Genomic DNA, 15,608 nt, shown 5'->3' with positions numbered 1-15,608 from the left:
AGGAAACATGCATGTCTCTTTCCCCTCTTTCTACCAATGCTCATTTAAATTTACTTCATAGGTATATAACGTTGCAAAGAAAAGCCTTGCTGTCACCCTTTGTCCATCTGCTAAATCCTTCCACCATCCTGCAGTGAGTTCAAATCTGTAGTAAGAGATGCATGAAAAATCCCAAGTGGGGAACCATTATTAGGGCAGGGATAAGCCTCCAAAGCCCCTAGGATCCAGAGCTGCAGTTCACATCTGTCTTTAATGCCCAAGGGCTAACATCAATAATTTAACGAGCGCCTTACATCCTGAAATATTTCACAAACTGCAAAAACAAGACTTACTCCACCCACCTCTAGGCTGGGAGGTGGCAGCTGTTGAGCTGGGCAGAGCAACGCTACGTGACAGTTTAGGACACTGAGTAAAAAAAACAAATCATGGCTCCAGCCAAAATTGCTTCTGGAAAGACACAGCACAGCATGTACATGTGTAAAAAAGTCCCTATCTCCTAGAAACAAAAGATAAACCAGAACTTTTTTGAAAGGATTGGGGTCCTTGTTTTACACTGTGCCCAAATGGCAGCATTTCCCTAAATGATGCCAAGTCAGCAACTTGACTGAACTGATAGTACGCTTGCCATCTTCTGAATCACCCACCCCATTCCTGCAGCAGATTTTCTTGGGCAACTCCCATGCAAGCACTAACCAGACATAAGCCTACTTAGGGTGTAATTGCTGCAAGCACGTCTTAAGGCTGAACAGCAGCACTTATTGAGCTGCCATGTTTAGGGGCCTAAGTAGTATCCAGTTAATCTTCTCAAATCTCATTATTGCAGCAGAGTGACAGATGGGTATTTTAGCAGGCTAGAAATGAGGACCAATTAAGAGTCCTAGCCCTTCTCTGTATTTATTACATTGGTTCCTTCCCTGCCTCTGAAGCATGTTTACGAGCAGTGCGGGGGGGCTGCCTTCGCTGCCGAACTCTGCCTGCCACCCCGAGGACAGCAGGTACTGGGTGACCTGCGCCTGGCTGATCTAGAGACGGGGCTGCAGGAGGATGTCACTCCTCATCCAGGTTCTGGGGGACCCCAAATCGAAGCTGTTGGGATCTGGAACTGAATTTCCTGACTCAGATCCCTTTTGTGGCTTTACACAGCAAACCTTAGGCAGCAGTATGTGACTGGCACTTGCTACTGAGCCAGGAAGAATAATGGACTCAATAGATCAAAACCAGCTCTTCCCATTTACCGCTCTTAAGCCCGCCTTAGGTGCAGACACTTGATGTATTGAATTTGGCAGCATGCGCATACTGCCATCCTGGCAATAAAGTTATTGAAATGGAGGAGGGGGGAAAAAAAAAAGAAAAAAGAAAAAAACCAACTAAGTAAGGGGAACAGAAAACACTTGAGAAAAGGGAGAATCCCCCACACCCCTTTTGTAACCCTGAGCCGTCACCTCAGGCCAAACCCCAACACTCCTTTTAGAGGTACCAGGACATTTGTTTTAACTTTTTTTGCTGCATTCCTCTACCTTGTTGTAGTTTTGGTTTCCAGCCGGGACTGGAAGGGAGAGAACAGGATTACAGAAGGAAGTCTGTTGCTCTATTTTTCTGGCTTGATTAGAAGCAGAAGATGCAATAAATCTCACAAGAGAGTTTGTTCTCATTTACCCTCTCATGTATCTGAAACTACCTGACCAGAGCAAGGCTAAGGAAAATGCAATACCAAGTGGAGCACACTAGGAAGATATAAAGGAAAGAGCAAAATGGTAAAGCTGTTCCCCTCTCTGATTTTGCATGAGGAAAGAAAGCAATTCAGTCCTGCTTGACAGCTTATTTATTTCACACAAATTGCAGCGCAGATGCAAGGGATCCAGAAGGAGGCTCACCCTGCCTGATCACACCTCCGAACCTCCTGAGGTGTGACTGCCATCACTACCCACAGCACCATAATGAGAGATGAATAGAAAAACAAGCACTAGTTGCACATGGAGCAAAGGGGTTTCCACATGCTGGTTGGCCCTGTTGTGCTGCCAAGCTGCCGCCTGCAACAGGACTGACAGTCACATTCAATGCTGAGATGGCAAATACAGAATACTAACAGTATCAAAAATATCCCAACTGAAATACTCAGATCCAGATAAACAAACCCCTCCCTTCTCTCCCAGTGTTCTGGGTTTGCTAAATCAGCATTTTTTGATGAGCCAGTGAATAGAGAGGGTGAGATCAGGCACAGATCTAGCCTGGATTCTCAGCCCTGCATCCCACATGTAGAGAAAGTTTGCAAGCACGTCAGCACCTTTCAGAAAAAAAGGCAGTACCAATGCTGCTGTGTTTGGTGAAAACCACAGTGGTAGCTTTAAAATAGGGATTGAACATCCAAAGGGCCAGGAAACATGTAACTAAGTTGTGTAACTTGTTTCCTACAGAGTGTTAGACAAGAGAACAGGTCAGATTATCCAGTACAAACTTCATTTAAGAGATGCAGGTATATCTCCTCTAACCATTTCACCATGTGACAGTATTTAATCACATTACCAAACCAAATGCACACACGTTCCCAGATGGAAGAAAGCAAAGAAAGGACACGAGATGTAAAGAGAGCTTTGCATTTGGTTTGGGGTTTAGTTTTTGTTCTTTCTTTAACTGTTCTGTGCTTTACAGAACTAAACAAAGTCTCCTGTTCCAGATGATAAATCTTCAAGCTTCTCCTGGCCCCAGAGAGCACAGGAGATAATAGCATTTCCAAAGGCATTTAGTTAGCTGAGCCCTGAGTGTAGAAGAGGGCAGAGAGAGAAGCTGGAGATAAATGGCTAAGAACCCAGCTCAGCTGCTCAGGGCATATTTCTGAGAGCAGCAGCCACAGCTGAGAATCCTGCACAGGGATGCACATTTCCCCGCCCCTTGCCCGGTCCCCACGCTGGAGAAGGGCATATAACACAGCCACCCCGAAAGGAAGAATTGTGGTCACAAGCCCCCAGTTCAGTGCACAGTGCCTTTGGGGGGGGCTGTACAACCACCACCTGAGAAAGCTGTGCTGCTTCACAGCATTATTTGTAGGCTTCCTATTAAGCCAAGGCTCTGCAAAGCTTTCATGAGATGCAGCATATCAGCGTATTATATAAAGCATACATTAATTTACCTGAGCTGGCCAGCAGCAAGACTGCAGAAACCATTAAAGAACAGCAGCCCTTTATGAAAAGACAATTCGTTTTCAGCATTAACAAGGGCAGAAAGGATCCTTAACACTGTCCCAATTGCATGTTAGTTATTGACTGAAATTGCCAGCCTAGGCTGGGAGACCAAGGCCAATTTCTGATAGAAACTGTATAAATTACCAGGAACATCAGAAGAATTAGGAAGAGTGTTGCCAGCAGGTCGAGTGATGTGATCCTTCCCCTCTGCTCAGCATAGATGAGCCCACACCTAGAGTCCTGTGTCCAGCTCCGGACTCCCCAGTACAAGAACGACACAGACTTACTGGAGCAAGCCCAGCTCGGGGCCACAATGATTAAGGGACAAGAGCATCCCTCATATGAGGAGAGGCTGAAAGAGCTGGGACTGTTCAGCCTGGATAACAGAAGGATCAGGAGGGATCTCATTGATGTCTACAAATGCCTGATAGGAAGGAATGAAGAAAAGGGAGCCAGGATCTTCTCAGTGACATTGACAGGACAGGAGGCATAGATTAAAAAATGTGAGATTCCATCTGAACACAACACTTTTTCACTGTGACAGTAGTCAAAGGCTGAATCAGGTTGTCCAGAGAGGTTGTGGAGTCTCCATCTGTGGAGATATTCAAAACTCAGCTGGAACAACTGGCTGACCTTGCTAGAGCAGGGAGTTGGTCTAGATAGTCTCAAGAGGTCCCTGCTCATATCAGTAATTCTGTGATTCTGTAACATTTTCTGCTGCTGTTAAGGTAACTCTTCCCATATGCACATTAAATTACCTAAGTCCAAGCGGCCACCCAGTCAACCCAGCATTGCCTGGAACTAGGGCTGTCACACACAGCATCAGCTGCTGGCACCAGGATGGAGGCAGGCTGGTTTGAGCCTAGGCCAGGCTGCTGCTCCCAAATGGGAGTACAGCAACCGGGGCAGAGGAACTGAAGGCAAGTGCAAAAAACGTGGGTTTTGCTCTGTCTCTTTTGGTGCACTGTTAAGATCAAAAGTGCCTCCACCAGGCTGAAAATGGGGAATCTAATGCAGCTGCAGGGTCATGTTCAAGGCAGGAGGGTGAAACAGAAGAGGCATGAGACTTCACTGCCCACTTAAGTGGTGTGTGCCAAAAGACTTGTAGCATTAGGGACTGAACTCCTCGCTCTCACACACAATGATAGCACTGATCTGGCACTTGAGTAAGGGTGAAGTTTAATAGTGGTGTCTATATTATATGCAAGTATTGGTGTCCATATTATATGCAAGGGCCTAGACATCTGACAAAAAGCTAGGTCTCAAGCCCATGTTAAGTACTTTCATATCTGTAATCACAGTGGTGCAGAAGACCAGAAAGTCTGCTTGTGGTTTCAGGTAAATATAGAAAACAGAGGGTTACATTATTGAATTAAGCATGAAAGTTAATAATACAGTCAGCACAGTTGCCCCACGTTATTTAATTTAACACTAAATTCAATTTATGTTACACTGTTGTCTGTCTGTGTCCATTGTAAACATGCTGCAGATTTTTCTTTTATTGTCGACAATGCAAAACACATTCACCGAAGTTATCAGCAGAGAAGCTGAAGGCTCTGGCATACGAACAAAGGACAGCTGGGGCTTGAGGCTCTGGGAATGTGTGGAAAGCAGACACTAGTAGGCAACTAGCATTGCCCTAAAACAACCAGCCTATTAGCAGCCTTTGTATTGTAATAAGGTATCTATAGGTTTCCATGTCAAAGTTCTAAGTACGTCTGGCACCCTCTTGGTGGTTCAGGACTGGAGGCAGATGCTGGTAGCTCTCCATCCTTTAATTACCCTCCATTTGTATTTCACACTTAGGAAAACTGCATCCAGTGCAGACCAGAGATCCAGTCCAAGCCATGATGTGGGCAGTCAATCTGACAGCCACCCCACCCCATGCCCTTCAGAGCAGGACTGGGTATACTGTTACGGACAGGCTGTTTTCATTTCCCCTATTACCGTTAAAGGAGAAACACTGGAACATAAATCTTTGGCACAACCCTGACTGTCAGCAAATGTTGCTGCTGTAGAACTGCATCATATGTGCAAAGCCGGAGTTACAGACGCAAGCTTTCTAGTACATTTTTATGTCACAAGCTCTCCAAACTAGAACCAGGCCTACACCAAAACTTTGGATCCAAGCACTGCAGACAATGGGGGATCTCCCAGACTACTTGTTCACCACGTCTGCATCAGCCTATGTTGTACATCCACCCTGTGTGGTGCCAGCATTTTATCCATGACAGTTATTTCCTTGAACCTTTGAGAGCTGTGATACCACAAGCAGTGAAGTTCCTCGTCCTTCGTTTCCCAAGTTCAGATGAAATCAGCTGTTACCAACAAAGAGAAAACATTTGCTAAATCAAAATACGTTTTCTAATCTAGAATCTGCAGGCAAGACATGTGATTCATGCTGTTCGCAGGGGTGGGGAGAAGGCAGGATCAAAGTGGGGCTTAGTGCATGCAAACGACACGTGTGCCTCCTGCAGTGCTTGGTAAGGGAAATATAAAGGCAGCATCGAAGAGCTCCCTGCTAATTACACAGTGCTAGCAATGGAAAGTCAATACAGAACAAGGAGCTGAGCTCGCAACATGAATGTTTAACTGCAGTAACACTGTGCCACAGAGACACAAAAATCCAGCTCCCAGGAACCAGAAACAGATTGAGGAAGTAACACAAACATCATCCAACACAAGGAAGAACAGCAGAGTAACAGAAGCAGACAGATGGCTTCTGCTCCCGTTGTTCCCAGTGTCTTGTTGCTCTCACTTTGTTGCCATAGAGGCTGGTATCTGGGACTCATAACGTGATGCTCCGCTTGTGAGAGCGGGTAGAGAAAAAGCAACCTTTATGTTAATAATAATTTCCCTCACGTTATCCATTTTGGCAGAAGAGTTTCTCACGCCCCTGTCTGCTGGACATGCCTTGGCAGACTCTGAAAGGCCAAGGAGCTGTTTTCCCCCCAACCCCAGCCCAGCTTCTCCACCTGCCAATTCATGTACTCAGCCCTCAGGGCCCTTCTGCCACAGCTCTCTTCCACTGTACAATAATACAGTCCCCCTTCTTTTGATCCCAGAATTGTGAGCCCAACTGTCTCTTTTGCTCCTGTCACAAAGATGAGGGGACGCAGCCTTAAGTATCCACACAGGCTGCATGACTACAGCCAGGGACAGACCCCACAGAGCACAGGTCATGGGGCTGCTCAGTATATCAGCAGCATGAAAATGTAGAGCAGACTGCAGCAGCACATCAGATAAAAAAAGAGGACTAATGCATTCCAAGCCAGCCCAAGAGGCTGTTCTTGTCCCCTTCTCCTCCTAGTCCCTGCTGCTTCCTTCCTTGCAGGGAGACAAGTGTTTGCATAGCCTCAGAGTGAGGTAGGTCAGGGAAGAGATCTGGATTGAAAGCAATCTGGTCACAAAAAGAGAAAAAGGTTTCTTTTCAGCTTGATCAGTTCTTAAGACAGAAATCCCCAGTGCCACAGTTTCTAATTTTAAGAGCGGGATGAACGCAGCTCTTCATTCTTCTGCAACAGATTAAATAAGTGTGTGGCATTTTCATTTTTCCAAGGGGATTTAGGAAAAAAAATGGCCTTGTCTTTTTCCTCCACATTGCCATTAATGATGCTTCAGCAGTTTTCCCAGGACTTCCTGCATGCATCGCTAACCAAAAGCACCTACCCAAAAGCATGGGCATGCATTCACTTCGAAACATCAACACAGGAAAAGCAGCTTAAAAAAAAAATATACTAAGTGGACACAAATGCATCTTTGTATGGTACACACTTACATGTGCCACGGACTTGCATATACCCTCATGCACATCCCTGCATGTTCTTATCTCACAAACACATGCAGCTGCACATGCAAGTGTGAGGAAGGAAAGCCACACAACCCAGAAGAGGTGCTTCACATCTGGGTAGCAGGTTTAACAATTGGCTCCAAAGGGAGCCTGTTCTCGAAGCAAACTACACTGTTCCTGAGTGACAGGTCTTCTCATCCATCTGAGCGCAGACGAGGCAGCTTCACAGTGAAACACATAGCATCAAAATCAGGCAGAAGGTAGCGTGCTAAGGGGCTGTACCAAAACAGCCAAAGAGTATCCAAGGCCACCTTTCCTTTGTACAAAGCATATTACCGCTGAATTATTGTTACTGTTTTCCCTCAGAAATACTTGCCTATCCTACAGTAAAGTCTTCACCTACTGCAGCTCTCAAAAATGGTTAAGATCCTGCTTGGGGAGTCAGTGCAAGCCAGAGCTCCCATGTTTTTATGAGATCACTAACACTAAATGAAAACTTTCATTCAAAAGCAGTTGTGACAAGGCAGAAGCAGTCATTGCACAGCCATACAGCACAGAAGAATATCATGTGGGCTACTCATATTGTTGTTTCCTTCCCCATATAACAATCCAGGGGCTTGTAAGGGTTTCCTCGCCCATCTCCCTGTTCTACATTTGCAGACAACAGCTCCCTTTCCCTCCCCAGCCTCAGGGAGTGCTGCTGGCCAGCCCTGCTCTCTGCCATGGCAAGAAGGAGCCTCAAGTGGAGAGCATGAGGGGTTGGTGGCTTCAAAGCTCCTCAAATGAAGCAGCTCTATTTCTACAGCAAATAACAAGCAAAGCCAATAAGCAGCATTAGACAAAGAGGTAGAAAGTGCTTTGGGTGCCACAGGCTCGGGATGAGAGGCACTGAGGGATCTGTGGGGAGTGTGGGAGGGGGTTAAGGGGAAAAGCTGATCTCATTGCATCCCAGCCAGACAACATCAGGCAGGCAACAGATGTGCAAGAAACCACAGCGGGGTACAGCAACAGCAGAATTAGCTCTCCAGCAAATAGGGGAAGCTAGGACACACAGAGCTGACCTGCACTCTGAGAATAAGGCATCTAATCTGAGATTTGGCTTTTTGCAGTCCTGGTGGCACCTCCTATCCCCACATCTAGACACCATCATACTAAAAATGAAGGAAACGATTCAGCCTTTCTTCAAGTCCTACCCGTCTCTAAGCAAATGAAGCAAAGGTAGTTCTGAATCAGTAGTGGTTCCTATGCAAAAGACTGGATTATCTTTTACCAGCACAATCAAATTTTTATAGATGCTGTGTCTATTTCCATTTTAAAAAATGGAACTTGTACCTCGTTATGGACCTGAAATCCCAGTCTGAATTTCCCACAGTTAAAAGTGCTGAGGATATTAAATTCCATTTTGACTTAGTCCCTCTCACTTCAACAGCTTTGACTTTTTCAGTCCCCTCTTACAACACTTCTGCGATATAGCCAGAAGCAAGACTACTCTTTGTGACTGTTTTCTTAGGCAGTTCAGACTGTCCTGCCCCAACTAAGGTTTGTGCACAACCTTGAGTCTTGTCTTCTCTGCCGGCCCATCCGTCACTCGAAAATTATACTCTTGTTATTACAGGAACTGGGGGCCTGACGTGCAGCTCACATTGACTTCAGTAGAGGCACTATGTGCTTTTCTCCTCTGGAAACCAGTCTGGTTATCAAGAGGCCAAAATATGGCTCTAATGTTAATCTTTCAGGGCTAGTATCTGTTAGCTCCATTGCACCTGTACAACACTTTATTAAAGTTTGACACAGGAAAATGTTTTAATAGAGGAAATTAGTGCTAACTTCCTCCTGCATGGGTGCCTATCCATGCCCAAAGCCTGACACTGCTTTCTAGTGAAGCTCTGACACTCCAAAAGATCACTTGCCTCCGTGTGTGGATTCAGTGCTGGCAGCGACAGAAGAGGTACTATGTGAAATCAGATGACTTTTACTCATTGGTATTGCCAGCCACCATTCTTTCATGTCTTATGTGAGCTTTTCCTCAAATCCACTGCTATTGAAGTCATTGTTTGTGAATTTTAGTGGGAAGGAAGAAAACCTAATTTTTCCCCAAGTTTCTAGCCCTCTTGCCAGTAGAAAGACTTGAAAATGTAACTCAGATGCACACTGAAGTTTCAGAAAACAGAAAGCAGAAAAATAACCCAGCACTGATTCTTATTTTATTTCATAATTTCTGTGGCCTGAGTCATGATTTTAAATGCTTGGGAGCACTGATAGCAGTCTGCCCCCATAAGGAGCATGACCAGTCTCTGTGTAGAGACTGTCAGCAGGAAAAGGCCAAGTAGGGTCAAATGCGTTAGTGACAGGAACTGACTTGAAATACAGTAAATTCAACACATCTGACCTTCGAACCAGCCACCAGACAGCAACATCTGTCCATCACAACTGACCTGGGTCAGATCCAAAGAATCAGCTTAGGGCTAAAGGCTTTGTATCACATTTTTAGTCTCCTGAGCTACCCCACTGTACTTGCTAAAGTCTTTCCATCCACACCGCTCTTAAATACTTTGTAGCTCCGCAGCAGCTTTTATTGTATTATCATAAAGCTCTTTATAACAGACCCTTAGGTACGTCTGTCTGGTAAGAGAGACAGCAGGATCTTTTCACCCTTCACTGAAACGCAGCCATCTCTGAAGCGGACCACAGCAAGTTATTAAACAGTTAAATGACAGGAGAGGAAATGCTGATACCTTAAGCAGAATATAATTCTCTCCACTGGAATTTGGCAACGACACAGGGACTAAGGTCCTTGCAGAAAGCACAAGCTGCTCTTCAACAACCACAAGCATGTAGGGACTCAAGTTGTGCCTCTCCTCCACAAAGCACCAAACAAGTAGTGCAGCACCCCCTAACCGTAACAGCCATGTACTAATCCAGAGGGAAAAAAGCCAAATTGAATTGTCTACACTAGCCTTGGCTGTCTCCTGTGCTCCCTTTGCCATCCCCAGCACCAGCAAAGCAGCTCTCTGCTTCTCTTCGCCTGTGCAAGTGTGCAGGACCAGTCACGCAAAGCAGCACTGCAGGATGGTGTAAAGCAGACCTGAGCACGAAAGCACAACCAATCTGACTTGTGTCCTGCCTGTCCTGCAGCCTCTTCTTTTCCAGTAAAATCTTCTGGGTGCTTTTTAAAACCTGCTTTCACAAAGGTCCACAACAAAACATTTTCTGGACAGCAGCCAAAGTGCTCTGCCCCTCCTCATCACTCCCAGAAACCATGAACAGTCTTACATCTTCATTGCTTCCAAGTAGGGAACAACCAGAGCCTGCATCCCACCACTTAAACACATAGTACTATCTAAAGCAGAGAGAAAGTTATTGCTTTACATCTCTACCAAAGCCCCTGCTTGCAGGAGCACTGGCTTGTCACTGGAAATAATTCTTAGCAGAACAATTCAACTATCCCCAAATCAACCATCTCTCGTACCCTAAATGCTCTTCTAATTTTGTTTCATGGTTACAGGTTGCAAGTTTGTGATGTCCTGGTGACATCTGAACCTTCATTTCTTCCCAACACGTCACTTTGGCATACTTGGTCACTTTCCTATTGATCCTGAGAGCCCTACCAGCAAAAAAATTAGCATCTCTAATTGTCTCACTTCTACTCTCCCTGTCCCAACGAATTGAATTGTACCAATCTGACTTACACCCTTCTCAATAAACCTATAACAATTGAGTCTTTCATTTCTGGATCCCACGGCACTGGGCAACGGGATGTGCTATTCAGCAAATAGCAGTACTGCATAAAGGGAAAGGAACTTCATATTCTCCCCCACTGCTTCTCAGCACGGAGAGATAAGTAGGTTGGAACTGTGAATGATCCCACAAATGAGACTTGAGACAATGTCCTTCTTTCTTGTGCCCAAAAAACTGTTTTAAAAAACTATGGGATTTCGGGTAATAAGTTTTGCTGTTCTGGCCTAATTTCAACTGCAGTAACTACGTTTCTCCCTTTAAAATCCCCCTTGCTGCGTCAACTGAATATACTGCCTATGCCTGCCTTCCCTGTGTTGTTTTTCAGTGTTCCTGTAAACAGCTGTAAATTGTTCCTCCACCGCAGCAGCTCATGTTAGCACTGGATGGAATTTATCTATCTGTACCTCACGCTGGCAACGTGGTATGAGCTCATTAAGTCTGTTATTTTTGCTATTTCAATTCAATTGCTGTTAAGGGCTATATAAGTTAAAAGATACAGTAATTGTTACGGATGACTCACAATGAAATTGACTGACTCGTTTCCCCCCATACCTAAATAAATGCACATATTTAACATTTTAGCTCAGTGATACATGTACTGCCCTCTTCACTGTGCAATGGAAAGGACTACTGTTATGTAGTCCATCCCTCTGCCAGTTCAGTTCCACACTGTACTTCATCAGCCATGCTCATCAGCAAATGAAAGACCTGATTGTACAGCCCTCCCCGTACAAAGCTGATGTTGCTGCTAGAAGCTTTTTTTGCTCAGAGTAGCCTGACATTGGTAAAAGTTAGTTAATTCAAACTGGAACATAATGCTAAACCTGGAACATAATGCTCACATCAGGGATGGTAACAGGCATGTATTTATTTTTCCTCTTGCTAAACTGCAGGTCTTTCTGTATGCCAGATTCTCAACTGCTTCTCTTGTCATCCAACCCTCTTTAAGAAAAATCATTCTGCTCCTTCCCTCATCCAGGACTGACCATTTCAAGCTCAGGACCCTCTGATCTTATTGCAGTTACCTCTTGTCTGAGCTACCATATTCTCAGCTGATATCTGGGGGCATGGAGGTCAGGGGGAGGAGGAGAGGAGAGAAAGATAACAGGCAGGGTAGTGAAAATATTAGCTCAGCTGCCCCCTACACCTCACACCCATCCCTACTCCACCCCACCCCCCAGTATCTATCCTGTCTCCATCCAGCAGTGAAAGGACAATATGGGAACTGTAGTGGAGTCCAGGAGGGGCAGATGGGACGTTCCCAGTTCCTCCCTACAGCCCTGCAACACTCTAATCTCGTGGACTTTGGGAGGATTTCCAAGTCCGGGAGGAGGCAACACTAAGTGCAGTTCTGATTTCTGAACCTAGCTCCCTAAAAGCCTGCTACCCCCTTCCAGAGCCAGGCAGATGGGAGAGGGCATCACAACACACAGCTGGCCACCTCTGTCCACACTTAGGCAGCCCAAGAGCCCTAGCCCAGTCCTGTCCCCACACACAGCGCTACTCATACAAGGGTCATGCAGACGCGTCACCAAAGCAATCTTCCGATTGTTCATTCATTGTGAGCAACTGGGCAGTGACTCCACTTCCCAGGGATAAACCAGCTCCAAGTTGTCTAGCCCTCAGCCTTGGGAAAGGTCCGGTTTGCAGTCCTACTGGTAAAAAAAGGGGGGACGCGCGCTCTGCTCCTCCGCTACCAGAGTGAGAATAAAGAGGCATTTACCATCCTGCCCAGAGCTCTCCAGATACTCCGTCAGGTCGCAGCCGAATGCGCTCGCGGCTCCCTTCCTCTTGAGTTTCTGCTTGGCTCCCTTGTTCTTCATGAGGTTAGTCCCAAAAGAGGTTCGCCCCCCTCCTGCCTTGCCCCCCTCCCCCCGGCCTCACGCTGGGCGACAAAAATCTTGCTCTTCTCAGACCACTGCCCGTGTCCGGCTCCCAGGGAATAACATCAGGGGTCCCATACAGCGTCCAGCTGGAGAAGTAAACATTAATCCCCACCAGATGTTGGGCTGCTCCTGCGGCAGAGGAAGGTCAGGGCGAGAGGAGGCTCCCCAGCCGGCAGCAGCAGCGATCATAGCCCGAGCCCGGAAGGGTTCTCATCAGAGGGAAGTGGGTGGTGGACGTGTGCCCGCATCAGAGCTGGCAAATTGGGGGCAGGCAATGGTGGGGGGGACGTCTTTCCCTCAGCGCGGTCCCGGGACCCTCCACAGCCACCTTCTGGGTTTCGTCAGCCACGCTGTCACCACTTCCAGCAGAAAGCGTCCCAGTCTGGTCTTCCTTCTCTCGGCTTTCAGAGAAGACTGGAAGTTCAAACGGACTAATGAAAAGGGACTGGGGAAGAGTCTGCACAAGGCTCCTCTTTGGCTCCCCCCCTTCCCCTCCTCCTGCCTTCGGACAGTTAGAGGAATGAGAAACCAGCTTCCTGTCCTGACTCCCGCTCACTCACTCTCTCCTTTCCCCCGTTTTACAAATCCTAGGATTATCCAGCTCAAAAAAATGCTGAAAGGAAGTTAGCTGAGGAGGGGGGCGGAGGACGGTTTTTGGCAGTAAAGTGCATGTGTGTGTGTGTGTGTGTGTGTGCGTGCAACAGGCTGAGGGAAGGCGGGGAGAGGAGTTGTGGGACAGGGATGGGGACTGGGGCAGGGCGGGAGGAAGAGGGAAAGCCTGTCCCGACAGTCGACAGATAACGGACTGCCTGAGAGGAAATCACTGCGAGCTGAGCCGAGCCACAGCCCGCAGTGTGGTCAGGCGCTTCCTGCGCTACCAACACTCAGCTCCGAAAAGGCCCGAGGAGGGGCCGGTGAGGAGGAGAGAGACCAGGAGCTGCTCCAGTAAATCTCTGCCTCTGTTCACCGAGTCCTTCGTCACAATGCTCCTTCCTGCCCTCGAACATGACTGTTGCTTCAGGATTTGCCTTCCTCTACAGAGGCGCAGGCTGGAGCTACCAAAGTGCAAGAAGGGGACAGAAAGTTGGGAAACTAAAGAGACTGGGGAGGAGGGAGCTGAAGGTTTCCCTCCTCCCCAGCTCCCTGGCAAGCAGAAACAGATGCCGCCTGGGCATCTAAGTTCACATACTTTTGAGTGAGCTCCCAAAAAGGGCTCCCCTTGACCAACGGAGGGATTTAAAGACAAGGAACAGAAATCACCCAGCAGCGGCAAGAAAGGAAATGGGATGGGTCTGCCCTCGGGTCCTGAGTCTTGCCGCCCCCGCCAACACCTTTCTAGTCTAACCTTCAGTACATGCATATCTCTGCTTGTAAGAGCAGTCACTTGCACTTTCTCCACGTTTTTTATCCCAGAAACTCAACCTCTTTACACGACTGGGTATGCTGGTGGGCCGCATGCTTCACCTAGGGAGACAAACTTAACTGTGCTAAGGCTTCACTCCCCCTCTTGCTCTGCGCCAAATATAACTGTATGGGTCGGAGTGAAAAATAAACAAACAAATGAAAAACAGGAAATTGCAGCTTTTCACCAAAAATCAGACCAAAGACAGAGAGAATAGTTTTGGTTTGGAGGAAAACTGGCCAGAAAATGGGGCAAAGGACTCCCTTAACCCACCTCCCTCCTCAACCCTGGGCTCCGCACCCTCACACTGCAGAGAAACACCATCTCCTCCCACAGACCTCTGCAAACTCACCACCTCACCCCTTTATTTTGACAGAGTCGTTTTCCAGAGAAATCAAACCTCCTACTGTGATCCAGACAATGCAAAAAACAATTCAGGTTCTGTCTGTTGGTATGGTGACTTCTTTTTTTTTTTTCCTCAAAAGTGTTGGATGTTATCACTTCACACACAAGAAAAAACACCAAGAGCCCTAGTGAAAGACCTTGAGCAATTATAACTCCTATTGTGCATTTTATCACCGTAATTATCATCATTATCCCCGTTCTACAGCTTGCTGGCTGATGGGTTGAGGGGAAAATGATTTGCAGAAGGGTGCCAGAGATGTCTGGCCTGCCAGCCTCCAGCCTCCTGCTCCTGTTGCCAGACTAAGGGGGAAAATGAAGCTCTCGCCACCAGACCAATGGTTGTTCTCAGGGACCCTCAGTGCTCATGAAACACTTAAACTTCCTTGAATTTATTGTGGGATTCTCACAGCACCTTGATGACGAGTCGGCGCACGGGATCCCTCCCTGTACCAGCGTGCCACCAAACCCATCGTGTGCCGCAGTGCATCCTGCCTGCCTGCCAAGGGGCAGACTTCAAACGGGCAGACAGACAACAGGACGCTCAGACCTGGATATCTCGACAGGCTGTCCTCCTGCTGCCTGGGTGGCTGGCTGCCTTCTGTACAAAGAGAAACCCCTCTCCTTGCTCCCTCAGGGAGGAGGCATGTCCTCCCGCACACGCCAGCCCTCTCCCATGGGGCTGAGCCCCAGCATGGCACCAGCGGGGGGATCTGCTTCACCATGGTGAGTAACCACACCATCTTCTTCGAAGTCCTGAACTCCCTGCTGCAGACACCTCCCTCCCTCCATGAACCAAACAGGACATTTAAAGTCCCCACGCTGGTCTCCTCCATCACACTATGTCAGACGGCATCACTAACAGGGTCTGTGTCCACAGCCCTCGCCTGTCCTCTCTTCCTGGTGACCTGCTGCACCACACTCCTGCCCTCACCTCCATGCCTCCCCTCAGATACAGTTTCCCCTCTCCTCCCTTGCAAGCCTATCCAAACAGGATGTCTTCAATAGAGGATGGCTTCTTTAAAAAAAAATAAAAACTTAATAAATAAAATCAACCCCTGCATGCATATGGCTTCCTCACATCACCAGCGAGGGAGCTACGGCCCCAGGCACAGCAGGGAGCACCCTGGCATGGCTGCCGTGCAGCACAAGACCCCTCCCCTCCCTTGCGCAGCCCAGCTCCGAGGGGCCTCGGTGGCCCGTGGGCCCGG

The 15,608-nt window shown here is 47.5% G+C and overlaps 1 protein-coding gene across 1 annotated transcript in view; it reads right to left on the bottom strand.

Moving 5' to 3' along the window:
- Positions 1-13,258, bottom strand: part of ARHGAP31 (Rho GTPase activating protein 31) — a 65,498-nt gene extending 52,240 nt beyond the window's left edge. The window contains exon 1 of the mRNA XM_072881950.1: positions 12,431-13,258. Within this exon, the coding sequence (XP_072738051.1) occupies positions 12,431-12,530 (100 nt within the window). The 5' untranslated portion in view covers positions 12,531-13,258. The remainder of the gene's footprint in view (positions 1-12,430) is intronic.
- Between the last annotated feature and the right edge of the window lie 2,350 nt (positions 13,259-15,608).

The sequence above is a fragment of the Ciconia boyciana genome, chromosome 1 (genome assembly GCF_034638445.1).
Source record: "Ciconia boyciana chromosome 1, ASM3463844v1, whole genome shotgun sequence".
NCBI classification, from domain to species: domain Eukaryota; kingdom Metazoa; phylum Chordata; class Aves; order Ciconiiformes; family Ciconiidae; genus Ciconia; species Ciconia boyciana.
Note: the sequence above shows the minus strand (reverse complement) of the source record. Positions and strands in the feature narration are given on the sequence as shown.